Below are 17,708 nucleotides of genomic sequence, written 5' to 3'. Positions count from 1 at the left end.
TGAACTTCCCTCTTATTACTGCTTTTGCTGCAGTCCAGAGATTCTGATATGTCGTGTTGTCATTTTTGTTTGTATGTATATATCTTTTGATCTTTGCTTTTATTTCTTCTTTGACCCAGTCGTTTTTTTGTTTTTTCTTTTTTTTTTTTTTGTTTTTTTTCTTTTATAGGGACAGAGACAGAGTCAGAGAGAGGGATAGACAGGGACAGACAGACAGGAACGGTGAGAGATGAGAAGCATCAATCATCAGTTTTCGTTGCCGTTACGACACCTTAGTTGTTCGTTGATTGCTTTCTCATATATGCCTTGACCGCGGGCCTTCCTTCAGCAGACCGAGTAACCCCTTGCTTTAGCCAGCGACCTTGGGTCCAAGTTGGTGAGCTTTTTGCTCAAACCAGATGAGCCCGCACTCAAGCAGGCAACCTCGGGGTCTCGAACCTGGGTCCTCTGCATCCCAGTCCGACGCTCTATCCACTGCGCCACCGCCTGCTCAGGCTCGTTTTTTAAAAGTATTTTGTTTAATTTCCACATTTTTGTGGGTTTGTTTACTTCTTTTTTGCAGTTGAATTCTAGTTTCAAAGCTTTATGGTCAGCGAGTATGATTGGTAAAATTTCAATCTTTCTGAATTTGTTGTTAGGTTTGTATCCCAACATATGGTCCATTTTTGTGATTGTACCTTGAACACTGGAGAAAAATGTATACTCTGACATTTTGGGATGAAATGTCCTATAGATGTCTATCATATCTGATTGTTCTAATGTTTTGTTTAAGGCCAATATTTATTTATTAATTTTCTGTTTGGATGAACTATCTAGAGCCGTCAATGGTGTATTGAGGTCCAAGTATGATTGTATTTTTGTTGGTTTTTATTCTTAGGTTAGTAGGTGTCTTATATACTTTGATGCTCCTGGGTTTGGTGCATATATATTAAGAAGTGTATCGCTTCTCGGCCTTTTGGCTAAGATCAAGTGTAGTATCTGTTCTTATCAGCTTAATAATATTAAGAAGTGTGATGTCTTCTTGATTCAGTGTCTCCTTTATCATTATGAAATGACCATCTTTGTCTCTGATTATCTTTGCTGTCTTGTAATCAGCATTGTTAGATATGAGTATGGCTACACCTGCTTTTCTTTGGATATTATTTGCTTGGAGAATCATTTTCTGGCCTTTCACTTTGAGTCTGTTTTGTCCTTGTAGCTTAGATGTGTTTCTTGAAGGCAGCATACAGTTGAATTTTCTTTTTTGATCCACTCTGCTACTCTGTATCTTTTTATTGGTGAGTTCAATCCATTTACATTTAGTGTAATTATTAACACTTGAGGGTTTCCTATTGCCATTTTATATAATGCTTTCTAATAGCTGTATTTATTGTTTGGTTCTTCTCTTTTTTTCTGTCATTTGTTTTTGTTTGGTTGTATTCCATACTTCTTTCCTCTGTTTTTTTCTTTTTTTAAGCCATGTGTTTCAGTAGTGGTATTTTCAGGGGTGGTTACCATTAGGTAATTAAAAGAATATATATTATATTCATTGTAGTCCATTATCGCATGAGTGCTTCTGCACTCCATCCTTCTTTGTTACTGCTAATTTTTGTCTTCTCCCCTTTTTTGTTTTTGTTGTCACAGATTATTCTTGTTTTTATTTTCCTCTTTTTGGAGTTTTTACTTGTGATTTTGTTTCGTTTTGTTCTTTATATCTGGTTGGATAATCCCCTTTAGTATTTCTTGAAATGGGGCTTTTCTGGTGATAAATTTCCTCATCTTCTCTATATCTGTGAATGTTTATATTTCCCCTTCATATTTAAAGGAAAGATTTGATGGATATAGTATTCTTGGCTGGAAGTTCCTCTCTTTCAGTACTTTAAACATTGGGGTCCACTCTCTTCTGGCTTGCAGGGTTTCTGCTGAGAAATCTGATGATAACCTAATGGGTCTTCCTTTATATAAATATTTTGTAGTCTTCTTTTCCTTGGCTGCCTTGAGGATTATTTCTTTGTCATTGATTTGTGATAATTTCATTATGATGTGCCTTGGAGTAGGTCTGTTTTGGTTAAGGTAACTCGATGTTCTGTTTACTTCTTGGATTCGAGGCTCTAATTCTTTCCACAGGCTTGGGAAATTCTCAATTATTTGTTTTAATATGTTTTCCATTCATTTTTCTCTCTCTTCTCCTTCTGATATACCCATTATTCTTAAATTGTTCTTTCTGATAGAGTCAGAGAATTCTTGTAGGGCTTTCTCATTTCTTTTTAATTCTTGAGTCTCTCTCTCTTCTTCTCTCTATAGTATCTCTAGTTGCCTGTCTTCTATGTCACTAATTCTCTCTTCTATCTGGCCTGTTCTATTAGCTAAGCTTGTCACCTCATTTTTCAGTTCATGTATTGAGTTTTTCATCTCTGTTTTTTTCTCTTTTATAGTTTCAATTTTCTTGATGAAGTATTCTTTTTGTTCATTAAATTGTTTTTTCAGCTCACTAAATTTGCCTTTTAGAGCTTTCTTGTATTTTACTGAGTATTTTTAGAACTTCAATTTTGAATTCTTTTTCATTTAACTCCAAGGTTTCCATGTAATAGAAATTTTTTTCTAGAGATTTTTTTCATCATCTCTCTGAGTGTTGTCTCTGTCTTTTGTATCCATGATATTTGATTTCTTTTTCCTTCATAGCATTTGAGAGTAGTATTGTTAATAGCACTAATATAAGTGATAATTAAGAAAATAAAATAACAGTTGAAGAAATACTGTGAAAAAATTAAAATTCTATAATGATAAGTGTTACAAAAACTACAGAGAACAAGGAGCAGGAACTGAGGACAGATGATGAAATAGAGGAAAAATGAAGTAAAAAAACAAGCAAAATGCCACAAAGAAAAATATGAGTCCAAAATATAATAATTTGATGATAAATAACGATCCAATGAGAGAAAAAAAAGTAAAAAAGAAGAAAAAGATAAAGGAGAAGGGAGAATAAAGGGAAAGAAAGGACAAAGAACAAAATACAAAGAAAGAGAAAGTAAAAAAAACAAACAGAACTAAAAGTTTCTGAATAAAACCCTTACAAAAACAAGAATGAAAAATGTAACATCTATGGATATGTAGTTCAAAAGGAAAATAATAAAAAAAGAAAAAAGAAAAAGGAAAGAAGTAAAAATGACAAAAAGTGTTTTAAAACTGTAATTTTCTGGTTTTGAGAGGTAGCTTCTCCCTTTTTTTCGCTCAGATGGCACTGTACTATGAGTTTTATCTCTGTGGGTTTCTTGGGCAGAGGTCAGCTGGTGTATCTCTGTGGCAATAATGTAGGCTGGGCCTCAGTCCCATTGGCAGGTGGGGCATGTTCACGCTTTGCAATTATATGGCTCTAGTAATAACAATCTCAGTTTTCCAGGTGCCTCTCACTCGTCCCTCCCACTAGATCTAGCAGCCTGGAGACTTTGCTGTAGGATCCGCCTCAGCTACTGTACTCACAGCAAGGGAATCTATGCATAGCCAGATCCCCCATCCAGTGCCACTTAAAGCACAGTTCTGGGCAAGTAGTGGCAACCAGAGCTGCCAGCAAGAGGAGGCAGAGCAAGGCACAGACCAAGGACCAAGTGCCTTTCTGTTACACACAGGCAAATTCTATGGGCTGGTGGGACACATCTAGCATGCCTCAGTGTGCCCCAGTTTTAATCTCCAGGTGTTTTTCCTGCGTGTACTGTGTCGCAGCCTGCAACAGGTCACGTGTGTGTTCAGCTTCCATGACTTTAGCAATGCACACGGACAGCTGCAGCCGCGGATCAGGCACCCAATTGGGGCAGTCTCAGGCCAAGGGTCTTGGCCTGTGCGCATGCCCGACGCCGAACATTGTGCAGCTGGGGATGCCCAAAGACTCTGGTGTCCACGCAGGTGCCTAGCGTTGATAATCTCGAACTAAGCACTCCAGTCCCTGCGCGTGCCTCATGCTGGTGATCGTGGGGATTGTGGAGCCGGGAGTGCCCAAAGACGGTGGTGCTCACACAGGTGCCTAACGTTGTTAATCTCAGGCTAAGTAAGCACTTCAGCCCATGCACCTGCCCTCTAGTCCGGTGCTGGTCATGCTAGGTGGAACCACTAGCACAGCGCCAGTGATGGTGGAGCTGAGAATGCACAAAGATGCTGGCTCCCGCCCATGCAGGAACCTTGTGCTGGTAATTTAGGTGGATCCCACCACCCGTGCCATGCCCAGCGTCCGTGATCTCAGGCAGAGCCAGTGTGTTCTTTCTTTTGTTTGGGTGCCCACCCTATCTCAGCTCCTTCCCCCTAGCTCAGTCTCTCCTCCTCCATGCTCCAAACAAAAGTGCCCCTACCTCAGATCAGCACGGAAAGCGAAATGCTATGTGCTCTGTCTTATATATTCAGCCACTTTTTCACCCAATCATACTTTTATCTGGTGGTGTGTAAATTTCGAGTGCTCCTAAGGTTTTTTTTTTTTTTCTGTGTTTAGTTGTTGAAAATGTTGAAATCTCAAGGGGAGAGATCAGGAATATCCTTCACACCTTCATTTCTCTGATGTCACTCTGCTTATTCTTAGTATCTTGTTTATTCTTTTATTTCTGCAGCTTGACATATATTATTAGTATTTTGTAATAAAAATATTCATTGCAAAAAACTAGTTACAGTTCGTGGGAACCCTGTAGAAATTATTTTAATTGTTTCATGTATTTTGTACAAAATATCAGTCTGTGTGAGTGTTCTTTTTATTCAAGCATTTAGCTATTAGCTGTATGTTTTTATTTTATTTAGTTCCAATATGATTGCTTTGTGGGTCAAATGTCAGAAAATAATGCTATTTTTGAGCCTTTAAAAACATTTTTTGTAATCTTTCTATTTTCATGTGTAGAGAAAATCCACAATTCTGAATTACAAAATTAGAGGCACTGTGTCAATGTGTGCGCAGTATGTGGACTGAAAATTTACTATGCCCTGTTCTCTATGTATTTCCACATATTTCAATGATAAAACCATATGATATTATAAAGATTTTTGCATGCTGGGGAGGTGAATAAATCTCTTTTAAAATATTATTATTTTAGATCTAAGTATATTTATTTTTATTAAAAATTCTCAAAATTGGTTTTTTAAGCATGTATTGGCATTGTTTTAAAGATTATAAGAGCAACAATACATATATGTGTATTATATACATTTATATATTGTAAACTGCTTATAGTTCAAAAATATTTTAAAATTTTGTTTTGATAGGGTTGGACCAAATTTTATGAGTTTTCTTTATCAGATCTTCGGGCTGGGTACAACATTATTGACAGGCTCTTTGATGGTAAGTTCTGATGGAAATTTTTATCTCTGGCAATTTAAAAAGATGTTTTTGAAGTCATAATAACATGTTTTCTTCAAAAGTGACTTAAACTCCTTTCATAAAATTAACTGACTAATGTCCTGGTTGTCATGCTTCTATTATCTGAGAGGTCTTATCAATTGTGTTCATTGTGTTTAATGTTACTCATGAGATTTCTGATTGCTGTGTAGCCCTTTGGAAGAATAAAGCTAGAAAGAAGGACCTTGTCTGTGCTTTGTGGGCTTCAGAAGTTTCAGACTTCAACTGAAGTATTATTCTCATTTGAGGGAACTGTTAAAATTCAGTAGTATGATAGACTAGGTCAGTAAGAAGGATCTGTAGAATCATAATTGTATAATTAAGCAGGAATCAAGAATCAAGGTACAAACAATAGATTGCAACAGGGTAGCAAACAAGACCATATAATGTGATCCACTGTGGTTCCCAGTTTCTGCCTCCTGAAGACAGAAACAGGCCCTGAAGTCTATGATGCAGAGCCAAGGCAAGGGGGTACTAGAGGTTAGACAGTGTTGGATTGGAGAAAAGAATATGTTGATAGGAACCTAAAATTAAAAAAAAAAAATGTCCAAAACAGAACTCTTGAGCAAAAAAGACTGAGCAAAAAAAAATAATAATAAAAAACAATAATAAATAAATAATAAAGTAAAATAAAAAGAGAGAGAGAGAAAGGGAAAACAACTCATGGACACTGACAACAGTGTGGTGATTACTGGTGAGGGAGGGAGGTGGGGAAGATGAGGAGGGTATGGGGGGATAAATGTTGATGGATGGAGACTTGACTTGGGGTAGTGAACCCATAATACAGCATGTAGATGATGTGTTGTAGGATTGTGCAGCTGAAACCTGTATAATTTTATTAATCATTGTCACCCCAATAAGTTCAATTAAAAAAAGAACTCTTGATTCCTGTCTACCCCCTCCCACCCTGCAACCCTGCCAAGCCACTGTTCCCTGAGTCTGCCCCTTTTTAGTAAATGGCACCACCATTTATGTTGTTGTTCAAGTTCCAAACCTATGAGTCACCATGGATTCTTTTATTTTCTCATCCTCAAACACCAATGCTTTAACAATTTATGTTCCTTTCATGTCAGATCACATCATGGTTCTGTTTACTTCTTTCCACTTCATCAAGCAATGGCTTTTAGTTAATGCCAAGTAGTATTCTGAGTTTGTTATTTAAAATTATAGATCAGAAAAGTACACAAAACTATGCAATTTGAATTTTTATAAATTGAACCTATGTAACTATCCCCAAATGAATAAACAGTATTACCAGCATTACAAAACCACCTCCCCTATTCCTTTCTACACAGCACTTTCCTGATTTCCATGAGCTGTTTTTTTTTTTCATTTTTCTCAAGCTGGAAATGGGGAGGCAGTCAGACAGACTCCCGCATGCGCCCAATCGGGATCCACCCAGCATGCCCACCAGGGGGCGATGCTCTGCCCCTCTGGGGCATCGCTCTGTTGCATCCAGAGCCATCCTAGCGCCTGAAGCAGAGGCCACAGAGCCATCCTTAGTGCCCGGGCCATCTTTGCTCCAATGGAGCCTTGGCTGTGGGAGGGAAAGAGAGAGAGGAAGGAGAGGGGGAGGGGTGAAGAAGTAGATGGGTGCTTCTCCTGTGTGCCCTGGCCAGGAATCGAACCTGGGACTCCTGCACGCCAGGCTGAAGCTCTACCACTGAGCCAACCGGCTAGGGCTGAGCTGTTGTTTTTAACATAACACAGAATTTTTTGGAGGATATATACCAGTACTTTACCATTCATGGAAACTTGGTAATTTTCCACAATGCTTTTGAACAGTTTTTCTGATTTTTATAATACCACTATGAGGCAGGTATTATTAGTGCTATCTTAAGAGGAGGAAACCAAAGCAGAGCTTGAATGATTTGTTTATTATTTCATTTCAAGGTTGTGATAGAATTAATAGTGTAACTGATTTTTACATTTTTCACTCCATTGAATTGTTGTGAATAAGAGGCAGATGCTTTAAAAAAATATTAAATCTCATGGTAAAAATCTAACTGTATGTTATTATGGTTACAAATTTTCTGATACTAAGAGATCTTCACAGATAGGATTAAGTGCAAAAATGAGAAAAAGTTCTAATTATAGGGGCCAGCTGATACAGAGACTATGTAACTGTGGACCAGGAACAAGATTCTTAACCTTTAAACCTGAGTTTTCTGATCTGTAAAAAAAGAACAATAGTAGGCACTACTTCAATTGATTCAGTTTGTAAAAAGTTTAAATGAGAAAGGCTACATAAAGCATTTAACATTTAGTACATTTAATACATTGGGTAAATTTTGAGTAATTATTGACTGTTACTGTGATTGCTATGCTATAATTTATGTCCTGTCTATTTAGTTTTATCCTAACCAAAATAAAACTTGCTTTGAGAACAATGGATATAGGAAGAAAATAAGATTTTCATGTAATGATTCTAAAAACATTTTCTGTGATGGCTGTTTGTATTATTAAGTTGAAAGGTATATTAATGTTTTTGTATGCCTTGGTGACTTACTTAGGAATGAATGACATATATATTACCATATTATTTACTGAACATCAGAACTAGAGAATTGGCAAGTCCTGGTGAAATCCCTTGTTATAGTTACTTAGCCACTGTTGATAGTAGGATATAGGTGAGAATGACTTGACCTGTTCCTCACCCTATAGGTGCCCTAGTTTGCAGGAGGCAGCCTAAATCACCTGTGCCCCGAGGCATATGGTAACACTGCCATCAATCCTTATGATTATCTCTGAATTTTCTAAATTTTTTAATGAAATAGAACTAAACTAGTAATGCTAGTACTGATGTTAACAGGCTAGTTTAAATAGAATTGTATTTCTTATATTTACCACAGACCTGAGATACAATTCTTCCATTTTAACATGACTACTAAACTGTGATTAAGAGGATGTCTCTTGCAAAATGGAAGCTTATAGAAAAGTCCCATGTGGTCTTTTTTATACTACATTACTTTCTATTAGAATAGAAAATGGACAGTTGACTATAAAAATCATGACACTGAGAAGACTATAATGTGTAAAAGTGTTTAGTAATTTCCCCATTAATCAGATTCTTTTATGGACTGAGTTAATCATATATGTAATTATGTTTTGAATATGTTCTTCTAAGGAATTTCCAATTTAAGGAGGCAGTATTGTGTGGCAGAAAGAATACGGCTCTAGTCTCAGAGTAGCTCATTTCAGTCCAGATCTGTGGGATTGTGTGATTTTCTGATTTTGGAGACTCAACTTTCTTGTGCCTCAATTTCTTCATTTGTATAATTGGATAATATTAATAATTTTATATTTGTTATGAGGCTTAAACTTATACATTATAAAACACTTGCAAAATTTTACTTGTTAAGTAATCTCTCAATAAATATTGGCTATTTTGTGATTATTGGATATTAATTATTACTATTATTGAGCATTTATTAATAGGCATTATATTAATATTAATGAGCACTTAAAGAAATTATTTAGCTGAATTAAATATATTGTTATATTCTATAAATATAATTGAAGGCCAGAATGTAGTTCATATTGTAGCATATTTTTTAAGCTATCTTTAATACCTTAGAAACAAAGCTAATATAGGTATTCTTTTTATTGCAGGTGCCAAAGAGGTACAATGGGAATTTGTACATGGTATACTTGAAAATGCTATTTATGGAGGACGTATAGATAACTATTTTGACCTTAGAGTTCTTCAGTCATATCTAAAACAGTTTTTTAATTCTTCAATCATTGATGTATTGAACCAAAGGAACAAGAAAAGCATTTTCCCATGTTCCTTATCTCTACCCAAATCCTGCAGCATTTTGGTAGGTACAATTAATCATTTTCAATCTATTACCAGATAGTTGCCTGTGTCATTTACTGTATTGTTAAATATATGTTGTTCCTTTTCAAGTGCACAAGTATCATTCACAAATATGGGTTATTATTTGTTATGCCAGTATGCATGCAGGATGGTTCTCTAAACTCTAAATAGGTGTCCTCTATGCTTATGGATACTTACTGAAAGATGACTGATGATAATAGGATATAGTGCGTAAGGTTAACTTGAAGGAGGTAGCCAAGGAAAATTTTTAAAATGTCAGACTTCTATGAAGATCTGGCATGGCAGAAAATCCGATTTCCTAGTAGACACAGAGCGCTCTGAGATAGTCAATAATATGAAAGAAAACAAATGGTTAACAAATGTCTATCTTTACTTGCTGGATTATAAATTTAAAGCGGTTCTGAAAATATATATAAGAGGGATTTACTTTATCTGGCTTTCATAGCAACATTTTTGTTTATGTGTATTATGTGTATTTATCTTCACCAGCTGTAACTTTTTGCTTTGAGTCATCCTATGAAAACCTCCTGTAATGCAGTCATCTTTTCCAGAAAAAAAGGACTAAATATGGTCCAAATACATCAATTCTAACCACAAACATCTATTTGTGTAAATATCTAAATAATATTTTTATTACACAGTATTATAATTTTATATTTCTTCATAAATTACAGATATAATATATATACACACATTTAGCTTTTCTCTTAATATTATGCTTTTTTCTGTCATTGAAATATTGTCCAGAAAATTACTTTGTTTCAGTAGCAGAATTGTTACTGAAGAAATAAAAGCTTAAAAACTAATATTAAATATATTACTCTTACCTTATATATTATATTAAGCATCCCATCTGTTTTGTTTTTAGCTTGCTTTATGCATGTATGTATGTATGTATGTATGTATTAATACACTTTGAATGTATGCTCAATGAGAACCGTGTTCAAACATTGTGGATCCTGTGATGCTTCTATGCAGTTCACTTTCTAGTGAGAGAACCTTAGAGTGAATGAATAAACAGATATCTCACACAGTTACTAATATACTTATTTTAGAAAGTGTATCCTGAAAGTCTTTTATAAATTAAAAAATAAAAATCATGCAAAAAAGTATTCATCATAAATGTGGATTGCAATAAATTTTTATAAATTGAACACATGAGTGTAAGGAGTGCTGCGATCAAGCAACAGAACATTATCAGCTCCCCAGAAATAATCTTCCTTATGTTCCCTTCTAACAGCCTAAAGTAGTTTTGCTGTTTTCATGCTTCATGTGAATGGTATCATTATATACTACTCACAAAAATTAGGGGATATTTCAAAATGAATATGAAGCAATAAAATATCCCCTAATTTTTGTGAGCAGTATAGTTTCTTTTGTGTCCAAATGAGGATAAGTCAGTTTGGAAATGTAGCTATTATTTAGAAAACATGTCAGTGTATAGTTCTTATTAGAGAGAAGACTCTAGCCAGCGTGGATGACAAAATTTCACAGCCATTTTGAAATGAATGAAGTGTATAAACACAAAGAAACTAATAGTTTTAAATTTATAGAATGATTTATGAAAATCTATGTTTAGCTTTCTATCTAATTGAGGTATAAAGAAGGAGGAATCTGGAAGTTTCCTGGGAAGACAGGAACACACACACACACACACATACACACATTTATAAATGCATACGTATATAGCCTGACTAGGCAGTGGTGAAATGGATAGAGCGTCGGACTGGGACATGGAGGACCAGGTTCGAGACCCCGAGGTTGCCAGCTTGAGCGTGGGCTCATCTGGTTTGAGCAAGGCTCACCAGCTTGAGCCCAAGGTTGCTGGCTTGAGCAAGGAGTCACTCAGTCTGCTGTAACCCCTCGTCAAGGCATATAAGAGAAAGCAATCAATTAACAACTAATGTACCGCAATAAAGAATTTATGCTTCTCATCTCTCTCCCTTCCTGTCTGTCTATTCCTGTCTGTCCCTCTCTCTCTGTCTCTGTCACACACACACACAAAAATGCATACATATATATAAGTTTACACTTACATACATTCACAGACTCATACATATGTATTTATACATGTATGTATTGTGATTGAACACCTTGTGGAAGTTTACAAATGTTGAACTATATATAGGAAAGGAAAAATTCTGAAGAACAACATACCATGTCTCAAAATTTGACATATTTGTAGGTCGTAGGCTCCCTAGAATTCAATTTTTTCCTTGGAAATAGTTCAGGGACAGCTGGCAAAGATAAGAAAAGATGGTGGTATGAAGGAAGCAAAAAAATGAGTGTCTTCATGAAGAATAGTTACTTCTACTTCAGCAAGAACCATTTAGATGCATATGTAGTACCTGCCTTAAAAAAAACGTGTCTCTGCATGAAAATAAAACAGTTTCCATCTTTGGGCCAAACTAAATAAACCCTGTTGGTCTACACTTAGTTGCCCATCTGGAGTCGAGTCATGAGTGACTGTTCCGATGCATGCTTGGCTTGACAAATCATGTCTTTGTGTTGCTGACAATAATTTTTGAGATGAAATGATGGGATTATCAATGCATTTCCATCACATCAGCAAGCTGAAGACAGACTCTGGAATTGCTTTATGATAAAGCAATTTACAAAGCAGTGCTTGACTACCAGAGAGTTTATATAGGTTTCTGAAATTTCTATAAATAATAATAATAAAAAAGATTGATAGAATATTTATTTTGGTATAAGCAGAACTGGACTTGGGTAGGTTACAAGGAAAATAATTACAGTGCTTTCCTGAAACATCTGTCATGATATCTTATACTAGACATAGTCACTCAAATATATTTGTTTTAATCAACTCAGGGTCCCTTTAATGTGGAAAGTTAGGATACGAAAATATAGTATCAAATAATTTAATTAAGAGGAAGTAGTAATGATAAAAATATGTCTTAAAGGTAACTGCTTATACAGACTGAAAGTGAGATTCATATTGAAAATGTAACAATTAACACTTAAAAATCCCTTTGCAAAAAAAAAAAAAAAAATCCCTTTGCTGCGATTTGAATAATTGCAAGTTCGATCTTTTTTGAAAAATAGTTTTTTTACTTTTTTATTTTTAGGACTATCGTGCTGTCATTGACAAACTTCCAGAGGATGACAAACCTAGTTTCTTCGGTCTGCCAGCCAATATTGCTCGCTCCTCGCAGCGCATGATCAGTTCTCAGGTAACCTAAGAAAACAGAACATGAGAAAAAATGTTGCTATTGAGCCTAAAAAAATAACATTACATTTTATTTAATATTACAGACCTCACAAACGTTTATTAAAATTTTTAATTTTGTTTAACATAATATATTCCAGTCTTGCCTTAAATAAATTTTTAAATGCCTTAAATAAACTTTTAAATAAATCACACATTTATTTAAATTAATAAAATGTCATTGAACATTATCAGTTTCATCCAAAATATGTTTGTTTTAATCCTGTGATTTATTAAGGATACTTTAAATGTAATTTATACAATTAAATGTTACTAAATTTAATATTTTATACCAAATACCAGATATATATGATTTGCATTGTGTATTTATAAAAGGTAAAGATTTATTATTTCATATGATTTTACTCATAATTGAATGTTATAATTGGGGGAAGTATGAATTTTCAAATTATTGAGACATAGGCAAACGTTAGACATGAACAATCTATATTCTTGCTTTTATTGATACCAAGTAATTAAGTACTAACATTTACTGACAAGTTACTGTATGCTTGAAAGAAAGTGTTTTAAGTGCTACATTTATAAACTTCAGTCTTCTTGAACTGTATGAGGTAGCTCCTCTATTATTTTTCCCTCTTGTTAAATGAAGAAACTTAAATGCGTAAAATTGTTACTAGCCTAAGATCATAGAGCCAGTAAGAAACAGAATTAGAATTTAAATTCAGGCTGAGTAAAGACAAGGCCTCTACACTTTGTGCTACAAATGCAATTGTGTCCCTCACACAATTGTCTCTAAGTACAAAGCTGTATTACACAGGATGTGAAAGTCAAAAGAAAGCAACCGAGTTTTATTTTTGAGGGGAAGAGATTTATGTGATATATTAATTTGAGATACCTGTGGAATTATATTTATTGGAGGTGTCCATGTAATATTTAGTTAGAAATGTCCAGAAGGAATTTGTAAAAAGTAAATATGAGAAGGAATTCAGGTATAGATTTGATTTAAAAAGGATTTGACAAACAGCAGCACATCTGTGAATCAAATATTTAGTGAACATTGTTGGGCAGGAAGAGAAGATGCCTGAAAATAGAACTCTGAGAAATAACTACGTTTAAGATAAATTTGGAGCTGGGAAACTTTTTGAAAGAATTTTAGGAAAAGTAAACTGCAGTTAGAAAACAGGACAATCTAAAGAGCTTCAACAGAGAGTTTCAAGGCAGGGAGGGGGGGCAGTTATTTTTACGGGAGTGGAGGAGGGCTCAGCACTAAAGATTGGTTAGACTTAATACTAAGTTATAGGACTTGACCAGTGTTTCCAGGCCTTTTTTTTAATCTTATTTTTATTAATTTTAATGCAGTGACATTGATAAATCAGAGTACATATGTTCTGAGAAAACATCTCCAGATTATTTTGACATTTGATTATGTTGCATACCCCTCACTCAAAGTCAAATTGTCTTCTGTCACCTTCTATCTGGTTTTCTTTGTGCCCCTACCCTCCCCCTACCCCCTCCCTCTCCTTCCTCGCCCCCTCCCCCACCCCACCCCCATTACCATCACATTCTTATCCATGTCTCTAAGTCTCATTTTTATGTCCCATCTTTGTATTGGTTCATATAGTTATTAGTTTTTTCTGAATTACTTATTTCACTCCGTATAATGTTATCAAGGTCCATCCATTTTGTTGTAAATGATCCGATGTCATCATTTCTTATGGCTGAGTAGTATTTCATAGTATGTATGTACCAAAGCTTTTTAATCCACTCGTCCTCTGATGGACACTTGGGCTGTTTCCAGATCTTCGCTGTTGTGAACAATGCTGCCATAAACATGCCTTTTTTAGAGCCTCTTTTGTAGAATTTTGGAGGGTGAAAATCAAATTTCAGTGGATTGAGGTTGGGAAAGTGGGTGAAAAAATGGTACAAATGAATATGTGATTAATTTAGGAATTTTGGCACTGACCAAAACCTATGTCTTTGCCAAAAACTTAGAGGAAAAGATGAAAAATGTTAAATTAATGGGAAAACAAGTTTCAGGGAGAAATTGTTATTGATGTTGGAAGAGAGTAAGTTCTGTTTTTTGCCCCTTAAATCTGTAAAGGATTGTGAGTTACTCAAGTATAGAATATATATTTTGTGTACCAATATTTATTTACTGATTATATCTTAGTACATTCTACTGAGTATTGCTGTAGTTCTAAAGACATTTTACATTTGAAGCAACTATAAATATAGTTTTCTTTGACTTCTTTTTTTGGGGGGAGAGAGGTACAGACAGACAGGGACAGACAGACAGGAAGAGAGAGAGATGAGAAATATCACATAGTTGCGATACCTTAGTTGTTCATTGATTGCTTTTTTTATATGTGCCTTGACCAGGCAACTCCAGCCAAGCCAGTGACCCTTTGCCCAAGCCAGCGACCATGGACTCAAGCCAGTAACCTTTGGGTCATGTCTGTGATTCCATGCTCAAGCTGGCTACCAGGCATTCAAGCTGGTGAGCCGGTGCTCAACCGGATGAGCCCGTTCTCAAGCCAGCGACCTCGGGGTTTCAAATCTGGATCCTCAGCATCCCAGATTGATGCTTTATCCACTGTGCCACCGCCTGGTTAGGTTGATTAAATTTTTTATTAGCTTCAATTTTCCTATAAAAAAACAGTAACATATACTTTCTATCAGGGTTACATGTTTTTAGGTGCTAGTTAATATTTTTTTTCTAAAAAACTTTGATATTTTAGAACTTTTTCATGGGCTTCATAGCAAGATTAATAGTGAAATTCCTAAAAGGTTCTACTTATTTTAAAAATGTAGTGATGGTATTTTTATTGCCAAAGAGATGAGGATTAATTCCTAGTGTAATAAATTTAGTAGCATTTCAATGAGTGGCTGTTATGAACTCGGCAGATGTCATTCCTCATGCTCAGCATATCCTGACTCATGGTTTCCATCAGTTATTAGAGATTTCACAAATTCCTGGTAGAATCTTTTTTTTTTTTTAAATCGGGCAGCTTAAGAAGCTCCTTTTTCTTAGATATTCCTCTGGCTATATTATCACATTTTAGCAACATATTTATTGACTACAGCTTTGTGACTAGATAGCATCATCAAGAAAAAGAGATAATATAGATGTCCTTTTACACAGTATATTAATTTCTGACTTCTACTGTAGGCAAATCCACATTTGAATTATTGTCACATTTTGAGTTCTCTGACCATTTAGACAAAAAGCAAGTGGATTAGAAAACATTATCAGCTTATTTAATTTTGTATATTATTATACACAATTTTTTATATTATTACTTTTAAATCTTTACAAGGAAATGCTAAGTTTACTAGTACTATAAACTTGATTTTTTACTTCTATGGGTTATCATTTAGTAAGAAAAATATCTCAGTTTGAATAATGGCTATTAAAGGGAGAAAATTTAGCATCTATCTCCTAGCTCTCTTGTAAGTTATATTTCATGGTAATGAAAGAAGAATTGCTGAAAGTTCTTTTTTAATTTTATTTTTCAACCACAGTGTACATTCAATATTTTATAGTAGTTTCAGGTGTACAGCATGGTGGTTAGATAATCATATACTTTACAGAGTGTTCCCCTGATACCTCCAGTACCCACCTGGCATCATACATACTTATTACAGTATTTTTTACTATATTCCCTATGCTGTACTTTACATCCCCAAGACTATTCTTTCACTACCATTTGTACTTTTTAATCCCTTCACCTTTTTCGCTCAGACCCCCAACTCCCCTCCCCCCCGTCAAGCATCTAACAGTAGATGGGTGAATAAAAAAGCTGTGGTACACTTACACAACAGAATACTGTGTAGCCATAGAAAAAGAAGTAAATCTTACCTTTTGCAACATCATGGATGCATCTGGAGATCATTATGCAAAGTGAAATAAGCCAGTCAGCACCTGAAGCCTATATAATTGTTAACCAGTGTTACCACAATCAAATTTTTAAATTAAGGATAATAACAACATTGAAGAAGATGAATTAGGGATGGAGGAAGGAAGTATGGAAAAATCTTGACTGTGGTTGAATCTGGATGATGATATTTTCTTATATCATTGAAAATATTCTAATAAAATCAGTTTTTATTTTGAAAATGTTCATAGTAAAATCAGTTTTAAAAGCTTCAAAGAAATGTGATAGGTATATGTGTTTTTTTTGTCCTTGTCACTCAAAATATGGACATCTTTTAGTACTTTACTCAAAGCATTCTTGATGGGTGGCATGTGACTTCCACGGTGGGGGTTGAAGATGACAGACACTCACGTATGGGCCCTCCTCATAGTTAGACCACAGGCATGGCAGGCACCAGCCCCCACCTGTGAAGAGGGACTTGGTGAATCCAAGAGGTGGTTTCCTTGCCTTTTTTGGTGGCAGTAGACCATTAAGCAAGTTCTAGTTCCTGGATAGCGTCCAGATCCAAGGCGTGACTGCAGTGAAAGTAGCCATAGCCTCTATGTTCAGTAGCCATTATCAGCTTTTCTTTACTTTTTCCCACCTGAATAGCCAGTGTTTCCATTGACTCTAAAGCCCAGGTTTCTACTCTCCTGGTTATACTGTGAACTAACATTCTTTTAATAGATTTTTTCCAGTTTTTATTATTTTATTGAAGTAATTAACATGCAACAAATTGCACATATTTACAGTTGATAAAGTTTGAGATAAATATATATAAATATATTCCTGTGAGACATCACCATATCAGGGAGTGAACATTTCCATCACCACCCAAAAAGTTTTTACTAACCCTTTGTACTCCCTTTTTCTTGTCTTCTCTTTCCTGTCCCAAGCAATTACTGATTTCATTTTTGTCATTGTAGATTAGTTTGCATCTCCTGGAAGTTTATATAAAAGGGTTATACAATTAAGTATTCTTTTCTGTCTGGCTTCATAATTTAAACAAGATACATCCATATTTTGCATATTAGTTTATTCCTTTGTATTGCTCATTCATAATCCATTGTAAGGATGTACCACAATTTGATTTTCATGTACTCATTGAAGGACGTTTACATTGTTTCTAGTATGAAGCTACTAAAATTAAGGTGCTATGAACATTTGAACTTTTTGTGTCTTTGTATGAGCATATGCCTTGATTGTTTTGGGAAAATACTTAGGAGTAGAATGGGTGGATCATATAACAGATACATGTTTAGTTTTTTAAATTAACTCTTACGCTTTTTTCAAATGGAACTTATAAGTATTTTTAAAATAATAGGTAAAAGTGTTAGGATATTAGGAGACATGAAATCTTATATGTGTGCATTTATGGGTGTGTATATATAATGTAATTATATATTTTGTGTTTGT

The 17,708-nt window shown here is 34.9% G+C and overlaps 1 protein-coding gene and 1 pseudogene across 4 annotated transcripts in view; both read left to right on the top strand.

The window, feature by feature from the left end:
• DYNC2H1 (dynein cytoplasmic 2 heavy chain 1) overlaps positions 1 to 17,708 on the top strand; it is a 328,872-nt gene that overhangs the window by 215,606 nt on the left and 95,558 nt on the right. For all 4 annotated transcript variants that reach the window (XM_066247664.1, XM_066247663.1, XM_066247662.1 and 1 more), the window contains 3 exons: positions 5,215 to 5,290; positions 8,960 to 9,168; positions 12,278 to 12,382. In XM_066247664.1, coding sequence (XP_066103761.1) covers positions 5,215 to 5,290; positions 8,960 to 9,168; positions 12,278 to 12,382 — 390 coding nt within the window. The remainder of the gene's footprint in view (positions 1 to 5,214; positions 5,291 to 8,959; positions 9,169 to 12,277; positions 12,383 to 17,708) is intronic.
• On the top strand, positions 940 to 1,061 carry LOC136321445 (U2 spliceosomal RNA; annotated as a pseudogene).

Source organism: Saccopteryx bilineata, chromosome 1 (assembly GCF_036850765.1).
Source record: "Saccopteryx bilineata isolate mSacBil1 chromosome 1, mSacBil1_pri_phased_curated, whole genome shotgun sequence".
Taxonomy (NCBI): Eukaryota; Metazoa; Chordata; class Mammalia; order Chiroptera; family Emballonuridae; genus Saccopteryx; species Saccopteryx bilineata.
This window is presented reverse-complemented; position numbering and strand designations above follow the sequence as displayed.